A 26,722-nucleotide genomic window follows, 5' to 3' on the forward strand; every position below is an offset into this window, starting at 1 on the left:
AGGAATTAAGACATACAGCATAAGACTTTGGAAATCGCTAATATCAAGTCTCCGGGGTTCTAAAGTATTGCGTACTGTTTCCAGCTGATATAATTTATCATTTAGCCAAGGAAATTGAATTTATATATCAAATAATAATACTTCTCATTGCTTCATCAACTTCTTTGTAATATAAACGAAGATGATGCATATTCGCGGGATTAATGTAAAGACTAATCAATTTCCTTGGTACGCGCAGTTCCAAAATCTTCCTAGCAAACCTTTCTTTCTTAACCACTAAACAGGTAAGCCTAATGGCAGGCAGGAAAAACATACGAAACGTCGATAAACTTCTAACAGACAACGCGGAGTAGCAATCCAGAAGACAGTCAGCGAGTAATGTGACTCGGATTCGAACCAGATACCTCCGAATGCAGGTCTAGACTGTTGTAGTCACTGCAGTAACATACGTTCAAAATAATAATTACATCTGTTGTATGCGGATTATGTCCGACAATTCTTGCATAAATTCAAATTAATTTATTTATCTGCTCAAATGTTTCGTCGAATATCGCTGGCAAACTGCGTTTTAAAAACTGGGCACATCTGTGAATGCATCCATGCGAAGTTGTACAGAAATTATCATCATTTTCGTGAGGATTTGAGGTTTTCGCGGCGGTGAATGCGTGATTGTTGGGTTGCTTTTTAAATGGTACACAACTGTACCGGACGGAATAAGTACACGTGGCCATAACTTACTCATTAGTTACGTTTTCATACCGACAGAGGGCATGTTTGTCCCCCTATTACACAAGTAAGGTGCAACACAGATCGTTCGCAATATTATAAAAATAATGGACGTACCTTTGAGCTGTTTGGTGATCTTTTTTGTTGGATCTAGCCAGTGCTGAAACAAGAGAGAGACAGAAATTAATCATTTAACACAGTTGCATTAAGTCGCCGTTAAATCAAAACATGAAGTGAGCTGATACTGGAACTACATTCTTCAAATGGACACACGATTTATGTTTCTATGTTTTTCTGGCAAAGCCATCTTACGATCCAACATCTGCAAAGAATGGAGGATCGTATTAAATTATCATCAGGGGCGTCGGAATGCGAGACGACGCAGGAAAAGACGGCGTCAAAGTGTGAAGCCGGAACAGACCTAAGGTCCGTCTGTTTACAGTGACAGGAAGATCTTACGACCATTGTGATCACTGCCAAACATCATCAAATGCACGAAGACCTATGCTTTTTAGGAATAGTGGCAATATTAACCCCCATAATAAATCGAGGTTAGTGATTAGCCTCACGCTCCGGCTAGTTTAATCCCAGATAAAGATCTCGACCTTACCACGGTGGTCTAGCGGTTAGAACGCTGGCCTTGTAATCCTGGGGGTCTCGGGTTCGATTCCCGGCGGTGCCCGAATTTATAACTTGTGTTGGGCAAGGCCGTGGTCTAGGCAACACGGAGTTTTCCTCCGTGGCATCCCAACAATTACTCCATTCACACACAGAAGAAGGCAATGGCAAACCACTTCTGGATCATCTGCCAAGAACGTATATGAACAGGTCCCAGTCCGAGAAAAGGATGGAAGGATCCTGTTCATATGGACCTGTCGTCAGACAGAACACTACAAATAAATAAAAGATCTCGCGATGCCCAAAGGATAAGGGATACATTGAGCTCCAGGACTAATCTAAATGAGGTGACGAAGATAAATATCCCTTCACTAAAATCAATTGTTTTCCAGCTCGCAGAGAATGATGTATGATATTAAACAACGATTCCTGATATGAAATATGTGGTTTTATATTAATACACGCGTGATTCAATGTTTATTAGAACGTTTTAGTCACTAAAAACTTGCATTGCATTTAACTACAATATTCTATCGCGTCTAATTGAGAAGGAAGTGGCCGTGGCCAGTTTTAATGTACTATTCCAGTACATGTCTTCGCAAGGATATACTGAGAATCGAGAGAGATTAATAGATAACTAACTATTAATTTTAACACTGGATATCCCTACTATAAAAGAACATCGCTAAATACTGTCAACTGCTCGACGATCAAATAAAGTAGATAAAATGCGATTTGAAAGTACAGCCGCATTGCATTTGTATAATTCCACCATTTAAACACAAATTAATGCAAAGAACTTGCCCCGTACAGTCAAAGAAAATAAGATGAATATAAGCAGGATTTATTTTATATGGTTATGTTGGTTGTACTGTTGTACTCGATACCTCGTCCAAGTACAAATCTTGATCGTAAGAACACCGGAAAGCAGTTAGTTCCGGGCGATTTAAACTCCCCCTCTATAACTTCCGGTGGCTGAACATTCGTGAAACGACTTGCCCACGAAAAGCTGTCCCGGCGCAAATTCAAACTCCGATCAAGATTAATTATCATCGTGGCCAGGAAAATGTCTCGCTACGAACCATGACAATGTTGGTAGGACGACTGAAAGAGTGGATTTAAAATGAAATGTACATTACCTAACGGAAAAGAGTAGAAAGCTGTGCCCCAATGGAGAAAACGTATTTTCCAAATGTGTTCTTTACTATTTCGGATGTCACAGTGACCGTGATATCAATTTAGTGGCGATAATTTTTTGAAAGCAAATCGTATTGCATTTATCAATCATAAATTATTTGTAACACAAATTTCACTAGCAGTGTTACTGCCAGGAAAGAATTCGACAAAATCTTATAATTCCTTACAATCTTTATTCCCCGAACACAGGCCTTATCATTCGACACGTATTGTGAAACATCACAGAAAAAAGTTATCCCCAAAACCTAACATCATAATCGGGACTCAGAAAAAGGACACCTTCGGTTCGATGATCTTTGTTCCTGTCATGTACTCGGTGAAATCAGCAATTCTTTTCTTTGTGCTATTATTCAATATTGCTTGATTTCCGTCTTACAGAAACCATCCTCAGCTGGACTCGAATACAGGATATTTCTTCGGAGTTTTCACCTTCCTAAAATCTCTTCCTGGTTTCACCAAATAAGCGTGCATAGTTTGGTGCAAATTATTGCATCTGTTCTCGAGGCATAACCACAATTTCAATTTTATATACGGTGGTCTAGCGGTTAGAACGCTGGCCTTGTGATCCTGGGGTCTCGGGTTCGACTCCCGGCGGTGCCCGAATTTATAACTTGTGTTGGGCAAGGCCGTGGTCTAGGCAACACGGAGTTTTCCTCCGTGGCATCCCAACAATTACTCCATTCACACACAGAAGAAGGCAATGGCAAACCACTTCTGGATCATCTGCCAAGAACGTATATGAACAGGTCCCAGTCCGAGAAAAGGATGGAAGGATCCTGTTCATATGGACCTGTCGTCAGACAGAACACTAAATAATAATAAATCCAGATTACTCACACGACCTAGGAATTTTGCATACATTAGCAGTTTATCGGCTTAAAAACAACAGCAACAGCCATGAAGTTAGTTATTTAATTATTTAATTTATCATATTCTATAACATTAACTTGGAGACTGGGATGTGGAAAGAACAATAATTTTAATAAACAATGTCTTAACATCTGCAGATGTCTGAAAAAACAAGCGAATACTATTTAAACCTAAATGGCATAATTAATCGGAACCCTAAAATTCACCACACGAGTGTAGGTGTTTCTCATTACGTTAACACATTATCTGAACGGAGTTCGAATTTCAAAAGGAACGCTAATCATTCAATAATAAAAATTAAATAAAGTTGTAAAAAGTACAGCGTGTAACATTTAAAACTCAACCCAAAAACAACAACGTAGTACGAACAAAAATTATATTGTAAGCAGGTCCACTCCCATGTAATAGACTACCAATAGGCTGTTAACACGCCAGTAACGCGAAAGATGTGCAGGTCTGAACAGAACTTGTGTATCAAGGGGTTTATATGTAGTAATTAGGGCTGCGTTTTAAATGGAACACTCTGTATTGGATGTTGAAAAACAGTTAGGTACGTAAAACACGAGAAAAGTTAACTAAAAGGTACCGTGAGGATACGAAATCAAGACGTAACTTTTCAACTGAACGTACGTAACACGAGTCAATGCCTGTTTATAACAATATAGACCAGTGGTATTCAACCAGTGGTATGCGTACCCCCGGGGGTACGCGAAGAATCTTAGGGGGTACGTGAAATTTAAAAAAAAAATATTTATGATAAACACTGAATAATCAGTAATGTAATTTATTTAATTTATTTTAGATGTAGATTATATACTACGTATAACTTGAATTATACACCAACAACTTTGGGGGTACAAAGTTGAAGAGAAATTATATCTGGGGGTACGCGAACAAAAAAGGTTGAATACCACTGATCTAGACAACACGCCACACATTAACTGGTTTCAAAACATTACGTTAATAAAACTGATTCAGTTCTATATATAGGCGGTAAAAAGATGAATTGGATTTTACGACCTTTAGACTTAATAAAACTTTTTAGTGTCCGAACATATTCTTCGAAAAAGCCCCACTTTCGTTCGTGGGCGGTTACAATTCACATCCACGCCGAGGACAGCGTCCATTTGTCCAGGTAGTAAACTTTGTTTATCGTTGGTTCTATCTGACTGCAAATCTCTGCTACATTCTTATATGCTAATTCCGTGATTCAAATTTCCGAATTATACGACTCATAAAATATGATCGCCCTACTGGCTCTTTGTAGTAAACTGCAGGAAACTTTGTTTCTGAATGAATATCGATACAATCGATATTCATTCAGAACTTATTACTGAATCAATAAAGACATTTTCAAAAAGGCTTAACACGCCAACCTTCCACATTTAAATTATCCCTGTGGCTTTTATAAGAGTTATAAAACATTCTCATAATTTTTATACAGAACGCACGAGTTAAACTGAGAGAGACACACACAAAAAACATAAAAATTTTGGAAACGTAAACTTTAACAACAATAGATAACAGCGCAGACTTAACAAGTAAAAATTATAAACGAACGGTGGTCTAGCGGTTAGAACGCTGGCCTTGTAATCCTGGGGTCTCGGGTTCGATCCCCGGCGGTGCCCGAATTTATAACTTGTGTTGGGCAAGGCCGTGGTCTAGGCAACACGGAGTTTTTCTCCGTGGCATCCCAACAATTACTCCATTCACACACAGAAGAAGGCAATGGCAAACCACTTCTGGATCATCTGCCAAAAACGTATATGAACAGGTCCCAGTCCGAGAAAAGGATGGAAGGATCCTGTTCATATGGACCTGTCGTCAGACAGAACACTAAATAAATAATAATAATATAAAATAAGTAAGTAAATAAATGAGAAGAGAACAATAAGGACATATAAGGTTCTGAAACAGGTGTAATTCAAAACAATTACAATCTTCTAAGTTGTAACGGTCGACACACATGTTACTTTGAAAGCCAATTTCAATGAAACAGAAGGGTAAGCCGTCACAACTGTGGCACCAGGGTGCACCTGTTTTTCCTGAGCATTGCCCCACTGTGGTCAGGTGGAGTGACTCCACTTAAAATAATTATCCCCCCCCCCACTTTCCGTCTCTTCCGTTCTGCCAACCACAAACCGCCTTTCCTGGGCAAGAACATTATTCATGTTTCCACATGTTGCCCGTTTATCAGGTTAATGTTTCAGCAGGGCGGATGGGACTATAGACACGAATCGGTTTATCACATCGGCACTGAACTCCGAATGCATGTGATGCGTGGTTTTCGTAATGTCTGAAGTGACAAGACATTTTAAAACAAAAATATATTTCATTAAAATGTCTACAATTTATTATTTTTTCCCAAGTCCTCGGTAAAATGACATTACAGAATATCACAATAAAAGCAGCTCCTTCTTATTAAAACAAAATAAAAAAATACCTTCAAATAACCAAGTTTAAAATATATTAAAAGTTAACGTCTCAGAACCCAGAATCGAGATTGTAAAATTTGAGGTTTTTAGGACCGTGGTGGTAGCCCTGATGATGGAGGCAGTAAAGACCTCCGAAACGTCGGTAAACTTCCACAGCAACCCAGAAGACAGCCATCTTCACATAATTTTCTGTTTGTAACTTCGACTCGTAAAAGTGTTTATGGATACACGAGGGAGAACTCAAAGGCACACATTTTTTTTTATAATTATATATATTTAATTACAATAAGAACATTGTAAAATAATCCTCAATTGATACACAAACATGTATAAAAAATTATCTTCCGCAATGCGATAAACTCTAACCAAGGATTTATCCTCTGCTGGTGGACTTCGTGCCAAAGAGATTACACAAAGAATATTTGATATAAATGACTTTCCTATTCTCTACTTACAATTTTTGCATCGGTTTAACATTAATACAGTTATGAGATGATATTGTTGCGTCATATTGTGATGATTATAATTGTTTATTTTAACCGTCTAATCACAATAAAATATTTTATTAAATATTAAAATATTATTACTATAATTAACATTTAATATTTAAAAAATATATAAAATATATTAAAATATTAAAATATATTAAAATGATGCTCTTTCTATCTATATTTTAATATATTTTAAATATTAAATGTTAATTATAGTAATAATATTTTAATATTTTAATATTTAATAAAATATTTTATTGTGATTAGACGGTTAAAATAAACAATTAATACAGTTGAAAGAAAAATATTTCTGATAGTGAGACCAGGGGCGGTTTTTGGGCTCTGGACACGGGTGTCCTGAGTTCTAGTCCCACTTAAGACATGGCTGTATCTCTGAGTCTATTTGTGTTGTGGTACTTGTATAAATAAATTTCTTGAGATGGGCGGATTCACAAAATGTCCAAGAGGATTCACAGCACATTAGCCCAGAGTGGTTAATATTCAAACGCGGTAGAAGTAGATTAATTTACTTAAGATAATTTCCTACCTAAAATTTGGTATCTTCTTCAAGAGGAACATTCCATAATTCTGCACATTTATAATTTTTAGTACATATAAACTAATTTAAAAACTTAATCTGTTGTTTATAATTTGTGTGGCTGAAATTAAATTGTTTACATTTCCAAAGCAGGCCTACTCAACGTTGTTTTCTACGGCTCTTTTGGCCATAATTACAATTTAAATAGTTTATTTTGGGGCTGGGATGCGATGTTAAATGTAATTGCTTATGGAGTCCTGACGGAATCAGACGAGCCCTTTAAAATCTCTCGCGGAATCAAGTGACTAGGACGAAGGGCATTTTTGGAGTCGCTGCCCGCTTACCTGAGAAGACAAAGGGTATATGTGACACACCTGGAAATTCGAAGGCAACTTACCGTCTGGCTGGAAGAATCCAGGTACCGGAGCCCGAAGTACGCTGTTTCCAGAAGGTTCAGGTGGCGGAAAACAGTGTCCAGAATTTCCTGACCCGGGCTGTTATCCTGGAATGTAAAATGAAAAATCACGTTAGTAGCCATTCAGGTCAGATAAATGTCTGTTTCGTTGTTTATGTAACGACGCTTACTCGACTACATACAAGACACACAGAACACGCCTCGAGAAAATTAGGTAAAACCACGAAACACCTGTTAAGATTTCGGGATCTCACGACAGCAAATCTACAGGGATTTTGTGTCGTGTAGTCTCGTAGTTTACCGACTTTCCGGAAGCGTTGCCGTCTCTTTCATCAGGATGATAAAGGCAACGAGAGACTCTGAAACGTCTGTAAATATCTTCCAGATTATACAGCGCAGAAACATAGAAGAAAGCTATTTTAATACTCAAAGCCTCGAGAACCTGAATTGACACGCAAATCTGGCATAGCGTTTCATGCTGTGGAATCCTGTCAAATAATTGAAAATTATTTCGGGGCAGAGGCTTATTATAGTATTTCTTTTTTCAGTTCATGAACAAATAATGCCGGCTTAACAAAAATTCTTAAAACTACGCCTCAAAGATGCATAGGAAATCTTCGTTAGAATGCAGTTTCTCCATGACATGTCATGACATCTAGTCTTTCCCAGAAAATAATAACCTCTTTCGACACGGATCTACAAAGGCGAGAGATGAAATTATCCGCAATCACACGTCAGCCTCTCGCATGTTACCACGAAACGGTAATTAAGTGTTTCAATTGCTTCTTGGTTTGTTGTCCTGTGCGCTGTGAAGCCAGGAATCCCTGTCAATACAAAGGTACGTATGTAAAGAAGAAACATGCAACAAGTTTGGCGCCGTAGTTAACACAAAAATTACTTCAACTTTGCCCCATTTTATATTTAAGAATTAATACAGTGCAGTGTTATAACATGTTACGTAATTAAAACATAATTTATTTCAATTATAACATATGAATATTTGTAACAGTGTAATTTCAGTGTAAACTCGCAATGTATAAACCAAATCCTTCACATACGCCAACATTGACCACCGTCAGCTTCGTGCCACATTTGACTGACTGACCAACAATTTTTCTGATGTACGAACGTCTTCTTGGAACACCTGTAAATACACCACCTATTTTAACGTTAAATGAACCTGCATTTTGCCCACAGTGTACCAAAAAAATGTGTTTATATAACTCTTGGAATAAACAGTCATTATTTCCTAAGCAGTTTATCTTTGTAATGGCAAAGCGATGTGTTTTCTTTGAGGTATGAAGTGTATGATCTTTGGATTCCAAGGTTTAAGACAATTGGTCTCAGTTTCGCAGTATGTACCACTTCTGAATCCACTTAAAATCCTCAAATTCAAAATAAAAATAAGTAATATTCGAATTAACAAAGAAATTCCACATACCTAGATATAATAACACGCTTACACATAACTAGACTTAAAACATTTAATGAATCCGAAAGAAATCATTCATCACGCACAAAACATACAAATGAATATAATTTAAAGTAATATTTACGTTTCACAAACTTTTAAGCTTACCGACGTTTCAGAAGTTCTTGCTACCTTAGTTTCTGATGAAGGAGGCACCCTGTATCTCTAAAACGTCAGTAAACATCCCACTAAGTGACCTGTTAGGTTGTTATCTACATAAGCAGTGAACTTATTACTCAGTCAGTAAGTACATTTCGGATGGTCGGTATGCAAACGTGTAGTCAGGAAGAAGGCATTTATTCTGACAGAGGCAGAAATGTTCGCGAGGTTTACAATACAATCGAACACAATCAACAGATGATTGGGGACTGGGACGGGAGACGGGGGGGGGGGGGAGAAGGGCATTAAATTGAGCAGTAGAGCTCGTTTGAGCAGGTCTCTAGGCCTCGCTTGGGGCTCGGCTACTGTTCGCCGACACGTTCCCACACTCGAACGAGCAAAACACGCAGTTTTTATGACTCTGAATAGTCCCTCCAACTACGACTACACCCAGAAATCCTCCCTACAAGAGACAGACCGGGTTGGTCCACCGCACGCAAACACGCTATTCAGATACATGGGAATTTCATCTTCACGGTAAATAGAACGCTTCGAGAATCAAGAATAATGCATAGGTGAGACAGACAATACGTAGAAAGAGTGGAACAGAACGGATGTGCCTTTCACTTTGAGATTCGAGGTGCGATCGGAAAGTTTCAAGACTGTCGCAATAGAGGGGGCGAACCGGATGTAGTACGAGCTTCTGCCGCTAGGGGGTGCGGCCTACATTCATAGTGAATCAGTGTGCCAGCCGGCATCATCGAATTAGCATTTCTTTCTTAGTTACGGGCGTTTTCGTAGTGCATTACACCGACCCTCCTGCGATTTCGGAATGGCGTGTGCATCAAATTTTGCCAAAGACTCGCCAAAACGGCTACGGAAACCTATGAAATGCTAAAGCAAGCATTTGGGGAGTCCGCAATGGGTCGTGCACAAACTTTTGTGTGGCATTCACGTTTTAAAAATGGCCGAACCTCTGTCGATGATGACGAGCGTTCTGGACGACCATCTTCGAGCACAACGCCCGAAAATGTTGCCATTCACGAAGATCGACGTCGTACCATCAACGACTTGTGCGACATTGTTGGGATAGGCTATGGGACCTGTCAGCTGATTCTAAAGGAAGAACTCCACATGCGACGCATCCTGTCTGAGGACCAGAAGCAGAATCGACTTCTCGTTTGTCAGGAGCTCAAAGATCTTGCAAGAACCGACCCCAACTTCCTTTCTAAGCTCCGTGTGACTTCTTCCTCTTCCCAAAGATGAAAATTCAGCTAAAGGGAAGGAGATTTGAGACGATAGAAGAGATTCAGGCAGAATCGCAGATGGTGCTTGACAGGCTGACAAAGAAAGATTTCCAGGGATGCTTCCAGGCTTGGCAGCGGCGCTGGGATCGTTGTGTTCACTCCCAGGGGAACTACTTCGAGGGTGATGGATGAATTTAATACCTGAGATAAGTGTGCAGGTTTTTTTATACGCGCAGTCTGGAAACTTTCCGATCGCACCTCGTATATCATAAAGAACATTTAGAACAACGTCATTTACAGATTCCAAGAAACTCAACTACACCAATAAAGTAAGATTCCTTGTTCTCACTGCAGCGAGTGTGAAAATAATGTATTCTGAGATGTTTCACCGCGTAGTATGACAAAGTTTGCTTACATTTCAGAAGTAATTTCTGCTAGCAACACCCCAGAATTCTCATGAGCCCCGATGATCTTTCGGAAATTCAAAAGACGCACTGAGTCTTCAACAGTTGAACACGTAATTCATATAGAAACACTCATTTTGAAATAATTAATCTTTGATACAAACCCAGCATGTGAAACGGTTATATAACAAGGCCGGAGCAGTGGTTCATTGCAGTTGGATGCCGGATTTTCAACGCAGAAACCCAGGTTCAAACACCTGGCAGTAATATTGCTTCTTATGTTAAATAAGTAGTGAAGTGTCTCCGAGCGGATATGTTAGAGCATAAATTACAGTAACATGATTTTATGGATAGTTCTTTTACAGAATACGTTATCCATATGTCAGATGCGGAATGCGTCCCTTAAAACGTCACGTGATGTAAATCCAAATAATTCACACGAGGCTTTGTACCTGGGGGTAAGAGGAGAGGGTGTAGTTTCAGTCTGATTCGCTTGGCGTGTTTATAGCCCCCCAATAATCAGCGGAGTTAAGCTAATTAATCAATCATTTTACTCGGCTTACATACAAATGGAATTGTTTGTGGGTATGTATGTTCGTTTATAGCTCGAGAACGTCTATATCAGTTGTTTTTTTTGGCATAATTGGCAAGCTTAAGACTTCGAACCAAGAAAAGATTTTTGAAAGGTCGAAACTCAGAAAAAAATTCCCTGAATTTGGGTCAAAGTGAAGATGTTTTCTGTAGCTTTGAAACTATAGTTAAAAAGGAAACAGTTGGTTTCGTTGAGATTACTGAAGTAACGACGAAAATGCAATTGTAGTTTTGTCGCACAGTTAAAAATGACAGCTTGTGAAGAGCGAATGGTAACAGCGATCTTAATAAGGGTGTTTATCATTTTCCTTATGATGATATAACTGACCTATTTCAGTTTCATATAAATAACATTGCACAGTTTGTTACAAATCAGTCTTAAATGTAAATAATGCTTTCCTTACCACATTCTGTTTCTGGAAGCAAGCTGGGACATTTATCCATACAGTCACAATTCAGATGTGTTGGTTCTATTAACTACTTGTAGACATTAAATTATTGAAAACTTTCTTACTCTCTTATAAGTAAAAAGTAAAGTAAAGTTTGTCCCACTATACGCCATGTAGGCGTTTGGGGTGAGTGGAGGTATAGCTCCTCTCTTCCTTGACCTCGGCACTAGATGGGGGTGTGGTCAGCATCACGCCCCGGCCGGCTTTACCCCCGGGAAAGGACCCCGGTACCCATTGTAGAGGAGGCTGGGTGGGCCCCAGAGCCGGTCTGGACGCAGAGGCTAGAGGAAAAATCCTCTGCCCCCGTCGGGGATCGAACCCCGGTCGTCCAGCCCGTAGCTAGTCACTATACTGACTGAGCTATTCTGGCTCATACTCTCTTATAAGTAGTTTTGTTAATTATACGTACCAATCTGTTACGGCCAGACGTTTGAGTAGGATGGATAAGTGATTACGTCATTACGGGGGATTCCCCATGTGGTTGTGAGGGCGCGTCTGGCTGGGGATTCCCCACACAGTCGCTTTATCGAGCAGGAATACATGTACGCAATCATGTAAAATTTCTCCTCTATTCTTGTCCGATTTTAACCAAATTTTGTAAAACTATCGATAGATATTAGTTCAACTCCCCACTCGTTACATGCGAAGAACAGACAGACATGGATGTCGAATATGATACATATTTGTGACGTTTATATGCGAACGTGCATGCCTACCCCTCCTGAAACACGCGTAAAATGTTATCCTGTGAAAACGCGTAGCAGAACGGCAGATCAGAACATCCAATCAGCACGGCCTAGTTGCACCACCGATTAGATGGCATCCAACCGCGTACACTCGATCACATTGCAGCTTCCGTCAAAACTCATTGGGACTCACTCAACTTCGAATTCGGTTTAACGCGCTGATGGATCAGTTCAAAACGTCGATGTGTTCCTGCAGTTCTCTGTTACAAAAGTTTATATAAACAGCTTTCATTCTGTGATCCCCGGTAAAATAATTGCTGGGGTAATTGGATAAACCGGTGTCTTTTGAAAGCTCTTACGTAGTTTAATTCAGTTCACGGTGTTACCGGTATACCGTAGGGGGAATCTGACATCACAATAACACATTTATCGTGTACGAACATCAGAACAAAATCGATAAAAAAAACTGAACGCAAGAAAATGTTATAGTGTTATTTTATGGAATTTTTTACTTAAATAAGTTAATTCATGTCTTACGTTTCCTTAGGCTGGCTTTAGCACTGTCCTTAAATTAATTTATTAATGACGTAAGATGATAATGTTGCGTCATATTGTGTTGAATATATACTTGCTCAATTTTATCAGTCTAATCACAATAAAATATTATTATTAAATATTAAAATATTATTACAATTAACATTTAAATATTTAAAATATATTAAAATGATGCTCTCTATCGAAATGTTCGATGCTCTAATGTAAATCGAACATTTCGATAGAGAGCATCATTTTAATATATTTTAAATATTTAAATGTTAATTGTAATAATATTTTAATATTTAATGACGTGAGTTAATTTGATTTGAGGAGAATATTTCACGTATTGATGGTGACTTCGACTTTCATAAATTCGTATATATCTAATTAAACATAACTCCATATGCTGTTCATGAAACACAATTATAAAAGTTCTATCAAATGTATAGTTTAGTTCGCCAGTTGAAATCTTTTGTCTGTTCTTTTATCAGGTAACAGTCGAGTATGAATTAAATAAACGAACTGCATGGAGAATAATCCTTCTCGAGAAGCTATCAGTTGCTCAGTTAGTCAATAAATTCGCAGGTTAATTACAGTGTTCACTGTTAACAGTGAAAATCATACGAAACACTTGAATACAGATTGAAGAATTATTGATTGCTGAAGCAGGTGGTAAATATAGTTACCAAGAGACATTAAAAGGTTAATCATAGAAGTGGGCAGTAGTAGCCAGCCAGTTTTACACATAAACTTTATGTGCCTTTAACAGTTCCCGTGAAAGTCAGGCTATCGAAAGAAAGAATGCGTAAGAGGAGTTCTTCGGATGTGAGCGAGCCATAATTGGTGCCTTCCTCTGACAAGGTTAACAGAACAAAGTATCTTAACCACAGAGCCGTAACTGAGACCCTGAAGTCTGTGTTTACTGGGTCGACTCCCCCATCATTATACCACACAAATTCGTTCTTAGAGTACAAAACGTAATAAAAACTTTTCGGAGTAGATATTTTGAGATAATAAATTCTGGAAGGGAACTGAAGTTCGTTTCTACGTCTTTCTACCTGATGAATCAGCAGTCATGTAGCATCCCTTTGAAACAATTACAGAGAATATGAACAAAGATTTGTCAGTCTGTCGTGAAACCTTTGAAATAAATTGTAATAACCTCAATTGTTCTTAGAGCGTCGTTAAATAATTCGTTCAAGGATTAGCCACTGGCATTTACGTATTAAAAGAAGTATTGATGATAAGAGAGTCGTGGCAGATTGTAAACATATCTGGCTTTATTCGGCCTGGAATGAAAGTTAAGTCCGGCTTGGGTGGGGTCCGGATAACATATTTGTAGATAAACTTTGGGCTAGGAATGGGTTTGGCTCCAAAGAATAATGTCTGTATTGTAGACACTACGTGGTTCCTTATCGGCTACCCCTACCGGCCTCTTACCACGCTACCAATTATTTCAAACGGACATGGAACACACATATTCTCCCCGGATTACGTAATCCTGAGAAAGTTGTTCAAAGCTGTCGCGGGGTGCGACGTGGTTTGAGATCTTAGGTCAAACACATGTTACAATCTGCATATCGAATACAGCTGGAGGCTTATATGAATGTTTGCCGTAAACCTCGAAGCTCTACGACAGGTTCATTAGCACTCAAGGTGAGTTAAAACAATCATGATATCATTGTCACTTAATTTTTGTTATCTGTCAGCGACCTAGGATCACATAAGTGCCAACAATCAAGACTCATCGCCCTGATAAAGGCAGCAGTAAGTACCTCTGAAACGTCGGTGAGCTTCTTTATTTTTATTTTATTTAGTGTTCTGTCTGACGACAGGTCCATATGAACAGGATCTTCCATCCTTTTCTCGGACTGGGACCTGTTCATATACGTTCTTGGCAGATGATCCAGAAGTGGTTTGCCATTGCCTTCTTCTGTGTGTGAATGGAGTAATTGTTGGGATGCCCCGGAGGAAAACTCCGTGTTGCCTAGACCACGGCCTTGCCCAACACAAGTTATAAATTCGAACCCGAGACCCCAGGATTACAAGGCCAGCGTTCTAACCGCTAGACCACCTCATCTTATTATTATTCAGTGTTCTGTGTGACGACAGGTCCATATGAACAGGATCCTTCCATCCTTTTCTCGGACTGGGACCTGTTCATATACGTTCTTGGCAGATGATCCAGAAGTGGTTTGCCATTGCCTTCTTCTGTGTGTGAATGGAGTAATTGTTGGGATGCCACGGAGGAAACCCCCGTGTAGCCTAGACCACGGCCTTGCCCAACACAAGTTATAAATTCGGGCACCGCCGGGAATCGAACCCGAGACCCCAGGATTACAAGGCCAGCGTTCTACGTTGCATTCAATTCGCTACAATCCAGAAGACAGCCATCTTCATACTTGTCGTCGTGAGAACTTGGAAAATGGCGACGGAATCTGTTAAATGTGGCGAGACTCATCTGAATGTAAAATGTCGGCGACAGACAGGTTAACACTTGTCCATCCTTTAGCCAGACACCGGAAACATGCTCGTTTTACACTTCCTTCAAGCGCACTATGTGATTTGTATCTCCCGGGAAAGTTAATTCTATTTCACTGGGACTATTGATTTATTTCAAGTATCCACCACCCGGACAAAAAAAAATGACATTCCGTGAAATCAGGTACGATTCATGTGTCGGGAAATTCCAATGCAGTAACTCAACATCGAAGCAGGTTCATTCGTTGTGAATGGGCAGTTCCTAAACTCTTCACACGTTCGTTCCAAAGCGCAAGGTCGTGGAACTCAACCAAGACATCTCTTCCGACTATACAGGTGTCCCAAAAATATGTACACACAACAGCAACTTCGGTGGCCGCCTGTCAACTGCGCCACGAAGCTAACGGTGGTCATTTTGAACACCTACATTCCATTCGCTGATTCACTAAGTGCCAGTAGTGACGTATGCAATGGTTTAGTTTATTAAATATCTTTATTGCACAAAAACTTAATATTTATAAGTCCTTGGTTTTAATTAATAACATTTAAAATATAATGATGTGCGAAGAGTACAAACATATGTAGTAATCATCCGTTTCCGGGCAGTCCTGAGTTCCATCGTCTGCCCGGAATCCGGCCACTTTAATTAAATCCCTTCAGTTATAATTCTGGGGCTCTTATCGCTTTTAAGAGCATCTTTACTACTGTTAATATGGTGGCTTTCGACACGATAGTAATTAAAATTTACTGTCACAAGCCATTAAAGGACCATAAACAAATTTTCCAAATAAATTCTTTTGAGGTTTTATATGTTTATAAAGGCTAAATGTCGTTCATTTGCTACAGATATAAATATGTCGAAAAATCTACGTTCACATATTACACTATACGCAAAACCACACGCGCATACTTATTCTCGTATCGATAGAAACATGCATTATATTAGGAAAAAATTACATAACTTGAAAGACTGTATATGCAATCAGGATATTTGGTGACTGTGCCGCTAAGACTCAGAAAAAAAAAACAGAGCAATCGATGTAGCGATCACGAATGTCGAAAAGGCCGTAATATTGAATACCTGATTTAAACTTTATATTAATAATTAGAGTTCCTGCAAGGACTACAATTAAATTTGCTCAACAATTATTACGGAAACACAGAAGATATTAAATTTCATCCAATTCAGGGAAATGATTTTGGAGACGAAACACAATGACGTTCCTACTTTGCGTATTTAACTTAGTCGCCTCTGACTCCAAGTAAATTTGGACGCGTCCCAGTAAAATAAAAATTAACCAAAAATATAACTATCCAACCATTTGCTATAAAACTCCGAGGTTCAAAGCTTTCATAATCAAAACCTCTCCAATGGACCCCACCCTGAGTCATTTCATCCCAAATCAATAATTCCATGTACATTTATCATTTAATTAAGCCTAAATTACAACTTTTTATCTATAAGCATTTACAAGGCTTATTATCCGTACGGCTGTGTCGTTAATGCACTATACGTAAATCTAGGTACGTAAAATTCGGGCACATTCCACTCCATATTCGATTTCACGCCTTTAAACACCTCGTGGACATTCCGTTTTAATTAATACTTCATAGTACTTTTATTTATGGAATGTCTATAAAATGTGTTCAGTCAGAATAACAAATACTTGACAGTGGTTGAACAAAGACTACAGAATTTCGTGCGAGATCTCTGATCTGCAGATTAACTTCGATGCCTAGTAATCTTGTCGGCGTGTTTCTATAACATCGCAAATATTTTCGCCAAAAACTTCACTGTCTTTAAACGACATGGACACAGTTAAACTTTAAGATGCTGGTATATTTCATAGGGACCGACGTTGAACATATTAAATTGCGAGTATCCAGAGGGGAACATCGCTGAGGGAACTGACCACAACGGAATCAAGGAAGCAACGTTCCACGTTGAATATTGGCCGGAAATGAAATACTGGAAGCACTCAGGAGGCCATAAGTTTAAACCAGCTTGAACATAAATTGTTAAAAATAAATCATCGTACTGCTAGGTGCTGGGTATTCATTTTGTTTTAAAGGGGCAGTAATTTTGCTCTAAGGCTAATTGACATCCCTGACAAATGACTGTCGTAATTAGGATTTGCGAAGTGAACCCCCAGTCTCACAAATTTTATCAAAATTAATTTATGTTTCCGATTTTGTTGATGAAGAAACATAACCTGAAAAGTGAAGCTTCCAGATCAAACAAATGCAGCGGCCATGTTAATTTTGGAATTAGATCCATAAAATCAAAAACTGTTTTTACTGTATGTTACCAATTGAAATAAAGTTACGAGTAGGGTATTTTACATTTTCTGAGATACAGATATATTAACATTTTAAAATACAATGATAATTATATGTCCCACCTGCTTCTGTAATAAATAACTCTTCATTTTGTACGTAATATTCTTTTATGATTCTTACTATAAACAGCGATTATTTCCTTAAACAACGTTAACCAGTTGATCTTTGTAATGGTGAAGAGTTGTGTTTACTTCGCGGTACGGACTGAATTCTTAAATGTTATTTAGACGAACCTGTCTCCTAAATCCCTTGTCCTCACTAAACTTATTCATACCAGAAGGACGAGCGGGCGCTGCCTGGGAACCTTCGTAGCCCACAACCAACTTTATACCCCCTCCCCCATTTATAACAGTAGTGCCTATCGCTACTCCCCCCCACTTTCTCTCTTCTCTCTCTCTCTTATGATCCTCGATGTTAACAGCGATTATTTCCTTAAACAGCGTTAACCAGTTGATCTTTGTAATGGTGAAGAGTTGTGTTTACTTCGCGGTACGGACTGAATTCTTAAATACGTCATATTTAGACGAACTATGATACTCGATGTTAACAGCGATTATTTCCTTAAACAGCGTTAACCAGTTGATCTTCGTAATGGTGAAGAGTTGTGTTTACTTCGCGGTACGGACTGAATACGTAATATTTAGACGAGCTTCGGGCTTCAAAGTGTTAATAACTGCACAGAGTTGATTAAATCACATGTCTGAGTAATTAGATGTAGAATTATTTCTATCTTTTGACGTAAGATGGCTGTTTTGTCATTTTAGGCTATTGCCATCAGCTTAACCCGTCATATATAACCCAAATCATTAGGACGTCAGACACAGTTTATTTACTGGATAAGAAAAATTGAAATGTAAGTTTTCATAACGAATGTAATATTAAAGCCAATTCATGAAAGCTTTCCGCGTTAATTCTTCTGTAATAACAACGAAAACTTACATCGACACTAACAAATAATTAAATTCCTTGATTGTAGCCTCTGAATACAGTAAATCTGGAACGAACAGCCTTAAAAAAATCACCATATATTTCGACACGTAAACATAAATTTTTATCTGACGTGGTCGACATTTAAAATAACGTCAGTTCATATTACCCAAACATGGCTGACTTCTGAATTGCTGTGGGGTGTGTTCTATCATACGTTTACCGACGTTTCAGAGGTGTTTGCTGCTTGCGATGAGGCAGTGGCCTATTTCAATGTACTATTCGACATTCGTAAGAAGCTACTGAGGAAAATAATTGTCACCTCGATAAGATTCGAACCGGGTATCTCTCAAGTATAAAACAGAAATAAAAATGAAGTTACCTCCTCTTTATTTCTGTAAATACGATCAGAGCTAGTAACTCAAAGAGGTCAGCATAGTGAAGTCACTGCAAAACAATTGTCTACTCTTAAAATTAAGATATAATAAAGCACAGATACCGACAGCATACTTGCAACGCACAACTGTGTATCAGGCTTAAAATGGCGAATTTCATAACGCCATCTGTTGACCGATGAGTAAGACAAATGAACCTTCAAGATTACAGCAACAAATTAAACCAAATCTCCTTCCTTACGTCAGTTCAGTCACTTCTAAAAGCAGGGTTTCAAGGCGGATTTATAAGACAGATCGTCTAATGCCTTCATGCTAAAGTCACACTCACGTGCTATAGCACGTTGGCACAAACGAGGCTGCTGCTACCGAATCATAACGGTTTAAGTATTACAAACTCGTAAACATTGCGCGTTGGACGAGGTCTCGTACAGCCGAAAAGGGGCGGTAACTTTTATCTTGTGGCGCTGTGTGAAGTTACACAATGAATTTCGATTTGTGAACACTAATTAATTGTTCTCACTCACAATTCGTTTAAGTAAACACGAAATACATTTCCTTGCCTTTAGATGGAATAAAATTAAGTTTTTCGTTCAATTGTAAACGAAGAGAGTGAACGAATGTATTTTTAATTCTGACTGTGATGGAGAATTATATGTGACAGTTGAACTGCAGATCGGTGATTACGGCTACGCGGTCAATGTTTTCAGCTCAGATAATGAACATGCAGCCATATCGAGCGCCTATAGTGAGAACCAAATGTGTGAAGGTAGTTTTTATTTTACCTCCACTGTAATAACGCCATTTGCGTCATATAATTCTTAGTTACGGAAGCGATGGACTGGGTTTGATCATTAGGGCATTTCAAAAGCGACTACGTATCTCGAAACATTACTTATATTCCTTAGAACTACAAGATATCCGTTTTAACTTTTAAAAATATAAAAAGTAGAACAGTCGCTGAGTTTTCGTGTACGCATCCGACCGGTTTAACGGCGGATTTATGAACAAACAACTGAAAGTTGAAACGCGGTACACTCTTAACAGACAGACAGGCAAGCAATCATGGCATTAACAACTTTCTTGTACTGTACGACGCGGAATCATTAGTATTTGTAGGTCTGTGTATACGTTTCTGATTCAGGAAGTAATACACTGTGTATCATGGATCTCCCGAAGTAGGACGACAGGATACGAAAAGTTGTGTCCTGCACCACGTGACATTTATACCGAGTCCCCCAATAAGGATAAGAAACTTTCTCAAACATCGCCTAACCCTGACAATTCATATTGTCTTATAAAAACGTAGCCTCATATTGAAAGTAAAGGGAAAATATTTAGCAGCTGTGCCGCTAAGACTAGAATTCTCAGCAACGAACGCATAGCGGAAAGCCACCAATACTATAGTGTAGAGCCGTACTAGCGAATAGTTGGTCTGGACGGCTGATCGATTAGGTAGTTCACTAGAGCGACAAAATCTCGACCTGGCTTCGATAATACCTGGTCGACTACTGGTTACTGGCAAGTAGACGAACGAAATATATTTGCTTCGTTGAATTATCTGGTTACTTCAGTCGAAGATAGATTTCAAATCGAAATAACACACGCTGTTAATTTTTGAAGTCAGAATATGCACTGATCTTATCGCATTCAGTTAGTAATTAAATTCAGGAAACCTTTTTTATTTATATATATATATATATATATATAATCCACACCACGCCACGGTGGTCTAGCGGTTAGAACGCTGGCCTTGTAATCCTGGGGTCTCGGGTTCGATTCGATTCCCGGCGGTGCCCGAATTTATAACTTGTGTTGGACAAGGCCGTGGTCAAGGCAATACGGAGTTTTCCTCCGTGGCATCCCAACAATTACTCCATTCACACACAGAAGAAGGCAATGGCAAACCACTTCTGGATCATCTGCCAAGAACGTATATGAACAGGTCCCAGTCCGAGAAAAGGATGGAAGGATCCTGTTCATATGGACCTGTCGTCAGACAGAACACTAAATAATAATAAGATGAGGTGGTCTAGCGGTTAGAACGCTGGCCTTGTAATCCTGGGGGTCTCGGGTTCGAATTTATAACTTGTGTTGGGCAAGGCCGTGGTCTAGGCAACACGGAGTTTTCCTCCGTGGCATCCCAACAATTACTCCATTCACACACAGAAGAAGGCAATGGCAAACCACTTCTGGATCATCTGCCAAGAACGTATATGAACAGGTCCCAGTCCGAGAAAAGGATGGAAGGATCCTGTTCATATGGACCTGTCGTCAGACAGAACACTAAATAAAAAATAATATATAATCCATTGGCCGATCGTCATACATGAAACACATGTACCGGTAATGGTCTGGTATTACCAGAATCATGTGACCTTTGTCTTATAACTTCATCGTCTACCTTGTGTTCTGGCTGTCCTCGAAATTACATAATTTTTGTAATCTGGTTCGACGTAGCAAGAACGTGGGCAGCGTACGACATAGCAGCTTTATGGATTTCGTAGACGATCCCAAACATGAGACACACCTGTGTCATATTCTAACGTGCGTCGAATACAAATTTGTTTTCTTAAGCGGTTATTTAACAATTTCAGAAGTTATTTATTGTCTTAAACGAGATTAAACTATATTCGATATATATGTATTTCTTAATAGATCCAGTTGAGAGATTATTTATTTATTGTTCTGCTCGCACGGAGCAAATATATTGCCCAGTCAAGAGCACTAAATTTTTTTATTCGCCCGCTCATAAATTTGCCTTCATCAGGGTAGCGCTGTTGGATAAAGCAACCCACAAGATCTGTAGTCCTCTCATAAGTCTGGATACTCTGTAGGTTAAAAAGAACCTCATGTACACGCGTGGGTGTAAGAAACAGCGAATGACCTTGAGATGACAAATTGCTTCTTACTAAAAGACTTTAAGTCGTCAGATTCCTTGAATAACTGCAATAAATAACAGCCAAATCTGCGAATCCAAGTGCACCCACAATTGTAGCCACTAAGCAACTATCCGGTTCTATTAATCAGTTCCAGAACCATTCTCCACCGAAACAACTACCTACTTTGAACTCGTAAAATGTAGAAGAGATTCAGGCAGAATCTCAGATGGTGCTTTACAGGCTGACAAAGAAAGATTTCCAGGGATGCTTCCAGGCTTGGCAGCGGCGCTGGGATCGTTGTGTTCACTCCCAGGGGAACTACTTCGAGGGTGATGGATGAATTTAATACCTGAGATAAGTGTACGGGTTTTTATACGCGCAGTCTCGAAACTTTCCGATCGCACCTCGTACACAGTTGCGCCTACATTCGAGACTCAACCCTGGAATTCAACTGGAATGACTGAGGAGAAACATGAACCATGATGATAACGAGACTGAAACCACTACAGTGGCCGTCAGAATTATTGCTGTCTGATTTCATCTGCTGGATCTCAGGAAGGTTTATAAACCGTTCCGAAGGCGAAGCCCACACACGGGCGGAGAGTGCATTTGTTTCTAGGGCTAAAATGAATTCGAATAACACTTTCTTACAAAACCTACTCTGAAATACGTCAACCCTTACACCTCCTCCTCGAGTCCCCACGTTTCCACTACATATATACATTTACACTAACCTAACCTAGCATAACGTAATGTAACCTAACCTATCTTATCCAATATAAATTCATTGTAAATTTAAAGGCATGTGGAATTAAATAAATTAATATTTTGGTATTCCATTATGTATGGTAACTATTATATTTTAAATAACTCCCTCTCTGATCCTTCAAATGAAACTTTAAGAAAAATAAGTTACATTTTTCCTTCCGTCGCTTTGGTATTATGCACTCAATAAAATAAATATTTTTCGACATACTACACTGATTATCATACAGTATCAGAAGATGGCAGACCAGATTCCCATTGACACTGTATTTTTCTTATCCTTTGCCTTCATAATTCAAATAGAACATGACCTAAAGGCGAAGCGTCCAAGGACCCATGTTTATAAAAACACTTGTCGTTGTTTCTGTGCACAGAACACGCCCCTAGAGCGGTGTCGTGTTTTTAGAAACACCCTGTATATAATTGTGACACATTATCACACGAAACCGAAGGGATCTTGATAGTGGAAAAGTGGGTAGTCATATTCCCTGGCAGTCAGAAGAGTATTTTGAGCTGAAAGCATGTGTAGGTAATTATTATCCTTTAGATTTAGAGGCTCGAACTCGGCTTTCAAAGATGATCCGTGGCGAATGTTAAAAAATATTAAAAAAAATTCAAACACGCACGTAATTCTACGTCCACTTTCCCCCTTTTTATATTCTGATGATCCGCAATGATTTGATGATTCTAAAGTTTATACGACGGTCGAAGTTCAAACGAACAACACTGCACAAAAAAAAATTCGTTTCTGGAGGAACAGTGTCCAGTCTTCCAGATATTATTTTGTACGGCAATATTAAAATGAATCTTACGGAAATAGGGCCGTAGTCTATGGGTTGGATCCATGTAGATCACTGTAGGGACTAGTGGCGGGCTATTTTAAACACGGCAATGAACTTTCTAGTTGCATAAAAGCCGGGAACACTCTTTACCACATGAGGTACACATAATATTCTCAAACAATGCTCAGAGATTAGTAATTTCGATAAATGTTCGTTTTGCCAAAAACTTGCAGAAATCATCTGTTTCATTTCTTAATACTGAATGTTATATGGTCTATGTGGTCTAAATTATAGAATAAAATAGTCTGAATGCTAATAGGTCTATATATTTGCTTCTAGACGTCCACGTCTCGCCGCGGTTAAACTTTATTTAATACGACTCTCAGGCTGGCATAATCGATATCTTGACACATTGTGCGTGTATCTTCCATAACAAGAGTCAGTTTGAGCTGAATGAAACGTCACTGCCTTCTAGAACGTGACAGCTACATGAGCTGAGCCGTGTTCCAATCTTGTAAACCTTTATCAAGATATTTCTCAACTTACATTAGTCTCTGCTCCTTTCGCAAGGCTCCGGAGCTCATCCAATTTGTATTTAATAATTCAGTCCGTACCGCGAAGAAAACACAAAACTTCACCATTAAAGAGATCAAATGACGAATGCTGCTTTCGGAGTCAGAAGCTTTCAAATTTTCGCTGACGAGCGCGGGAGAGAATATTTCAGTAGTTTCATGTGGATAATGAATGTAAAATGTAATTTACGTGTTTTTAGACGAAAGATTTGGTTGGCCATATTATCAGCATCGTGCAGATAATACGGCTAAAGTCTTTATCTTCCACGAAATAATAAACGAGTTTTATAATCAATGAGTATACAGTTTCAATTTTAAAACATAAGGAAAATTACAGATAACCTTACTGACTACCTCTTTTGTGTCATAAAGACTTTTCTCGTTAAGGTAAGTTCTCATGTAACAAGTTACTGAGCTTTATAAAATAAATTTCAATAACATCGGCTGACGAAAAATGAGAAGGATTTTAAAATCCAACTGTAGTTGGGAATGGTCAGTGAAAATCATGTAGCCTATGCGGGTGGATAGTGGCGCGCTCATTTATTTCAATAGCACTTTTATGAACTAAATTTAAAACAATTCTTAAGGTATAATTTCGACCGGAAGTTAAATTCCGATAAAAAAAATATTACACATCATTTTGTTCATTTCACTTAACAACAGAATATTACCAACCTGTATTTGACTTAAATTACTTTTGACAAAATGCCACAATTTTCCAGAGTAATACAATCTTTCTTGAGAAAATCTTATTTCAAATACTCAAAAGATTTTTTTTCTCTCCTGAAGCTCGATAAATATGCAATTATAACAGCTAATAAAAATTCTAAAGGCAATACCTACATGTTTCTTTTTCATTTTAAATTAACTTGGTTTCAGATGCCGAGGAAGTATTATAAATGAACCTTTGAGTCCGCGATATGGATCACTAATTATTTCGCGTGTTGACGGTAGCAAATTCACTCAAAAATCCATTTGACGGCCAGAAAGGAATTGTTGGATTTGATTGGTTCCGCATTTACGAAAAGAAACACAAATCTGAGTCTAAAGAAACTTGACTAAAGCTAGCAATAAAGTTAGCCCTTAAAAAAGTAGTTCCACACAGAAGGTATTCTCCGAGTACCAAGTGTCAACTGAGTGGAACTGACCAGGACAGTAACTCCACTAAAAAGAATAAATCGTTGTTCCACCAGGCACCAAAGGCTATTGAGGAACCTCAGTGTTCAAAACGAACGCGGAATTAATTTTGACAAAAAGACAACTGAGTTTGCAGCACAAGAGTTCGGATGAAATCATGTCAAATCCGACGAGAAATAATGACGTTACCGAGATGTCCTCTCAAACACAAATGATGAGTGGGACATTGGCATAATCGTGAAAAGAATTCGGCTCAGAATACAAGAAAACACAAAATAAAATAGTGTAGTTGCGTCATATTGTGATTTATTGAATAAAAATTAAATTATTTGGTTATTCCGTCAAATCACAATGTATTTAAAATAATAAGATAATTAAAATAATTAAAATATCATTCTTTGTTCCATATCGAATAATCGATTTACAGTTGGAACAGTTACAACATGTTCCGGTTTTATTAAACCGTCATCAGTATTAAACCTTGATCGGATACGGTAATACTTCTGATTCACCTCCAGACACAACTGTGTTGTCTACTATTTCATCTCTGACCGATGTAAACATCAAAAGCATCACTTCAAACAATAAAGTTGATCCATTATATGAAAATATCTGGACACGACCTCCAAAACTACACTACGAAAAATTTTTAAAAAATTGTAATTGAGTTTTAAATTTAATATAATTTTACACCTGATGATGGTTTAATAAAACCGAAACATGTTGTAACTGTTCCAACTGTAAATCGATTATTCGATATGGAACAAAGAATGATATTTTAATTATTTTAATTATCTTATTTTAAATACATTGTGATTTAACGGAATAAACAAATAATTTAATTTTAAGAAAACACAACAAAGACAACTTACGAAACTTCCGCTGAGCCAACACCAAAGGCTAGAAAGAAACTCTTGTCAATCAAGAAGTTTCTTAAGTGTTCCCAGGAAAGTGAAAAACATTTACAAATTTAGTTTACTAAATTACGATTCCGAGAAATCAAACAAGGTAGCTGACTGGATTTTCTGCAAGGACGCAAAAGTTGGTATCATGTGTTGGCGCTTTCAACAAGGGGAAAAAAAACCTTTGCGTGTGGAAAATGTGTTTAATCGTAATTGTAACTCAAAGTGGTCCGGATTGTCCAACTCGCTGTAAAAATTTTCCATCAAATTATTTTTCCATATTTAAATGCTTTTCTCGAATATATATATATTTTTTTTTGAAAAATTTCTATACCACATCCCTACTTTTAATACAATAAAAGCATTTTTTTAACATTTTTTTGAACCTAAGAACCCAATAAAAATGACCGAAACTGCCCCACCTTACCCTATATCTCGAGTATTTTAACACATAAAACACTAATGCACTATTGTCAGTGCTAGCGTCGCTCCACGTGTCCATTTCTCACTAATATCATTAAATTATTAATAAATATCCTCTCAGCTGTTTATCTGCTCGTATTACATGACAGAATATCACATGGCATGGTGAACTATAAATTGAAATGCACAAGATATTACACAGAAATGGTTTTTTTTTGCTGTTCAGTAACACGCCAATTAGAGCGAACCAGTGTAGCTCATTTGACAACTGTCGAGCAACCGTGTAGTAACAAGCTTGTTAGAAAGGGGGTTTCGTACGACAGCCATGTTTTTGTTGTAGCAATG

At 38.3% G+C, this 26,722-nt stretch overlaps 1 protein-coding gene across 10 annotated transcripts in view; it reads right to left on the bottom strand.

The window, feature by feature from the left end:
- The window catches only part of LOC110841260 (band 4.1-like protein 4), a 334,673-nt gene that overhangs the window by 125,507 nt on the left and 182,444 nt on the right, over positions 1-26,722 (bottom strand). For all 10 annotated transcript variants that reach the window (XM_022086634.2, XM_022086635.2, XM_087343391.1 and 7 more), the window contains 2 exons: positions 7,273-7,377; positions 844-886 (listed from right to left, as the gene is read on the bottom strand). In XM_022086634.2, coding sequence (XP_021942326.1) covers positions 844-886; positions 7,273-7,377 — 148 coding nt within the window. The remainder of the gene's footprint in view (positions 1-843; positions 887-7,272; positions 7,378-26,722) is intronic.

The sequence above is a fragment of the Zootermopsis nevadensis genome, unplaced genomic scaffold, assembly GCF_977971745.1.
Source record: "Zootermopsis nevadensis isolate Lab colony 2312 unplaced genomic scaffold, Znev_1.0 Znev_ptg000005l, whole genome shotgun sequence".
NCBI lineage: Eukaryota > Metazoa > Arthropoda > Insecta > Blattodea > Termopsidae > Zootermopsis > Zootermopsis nevadensis.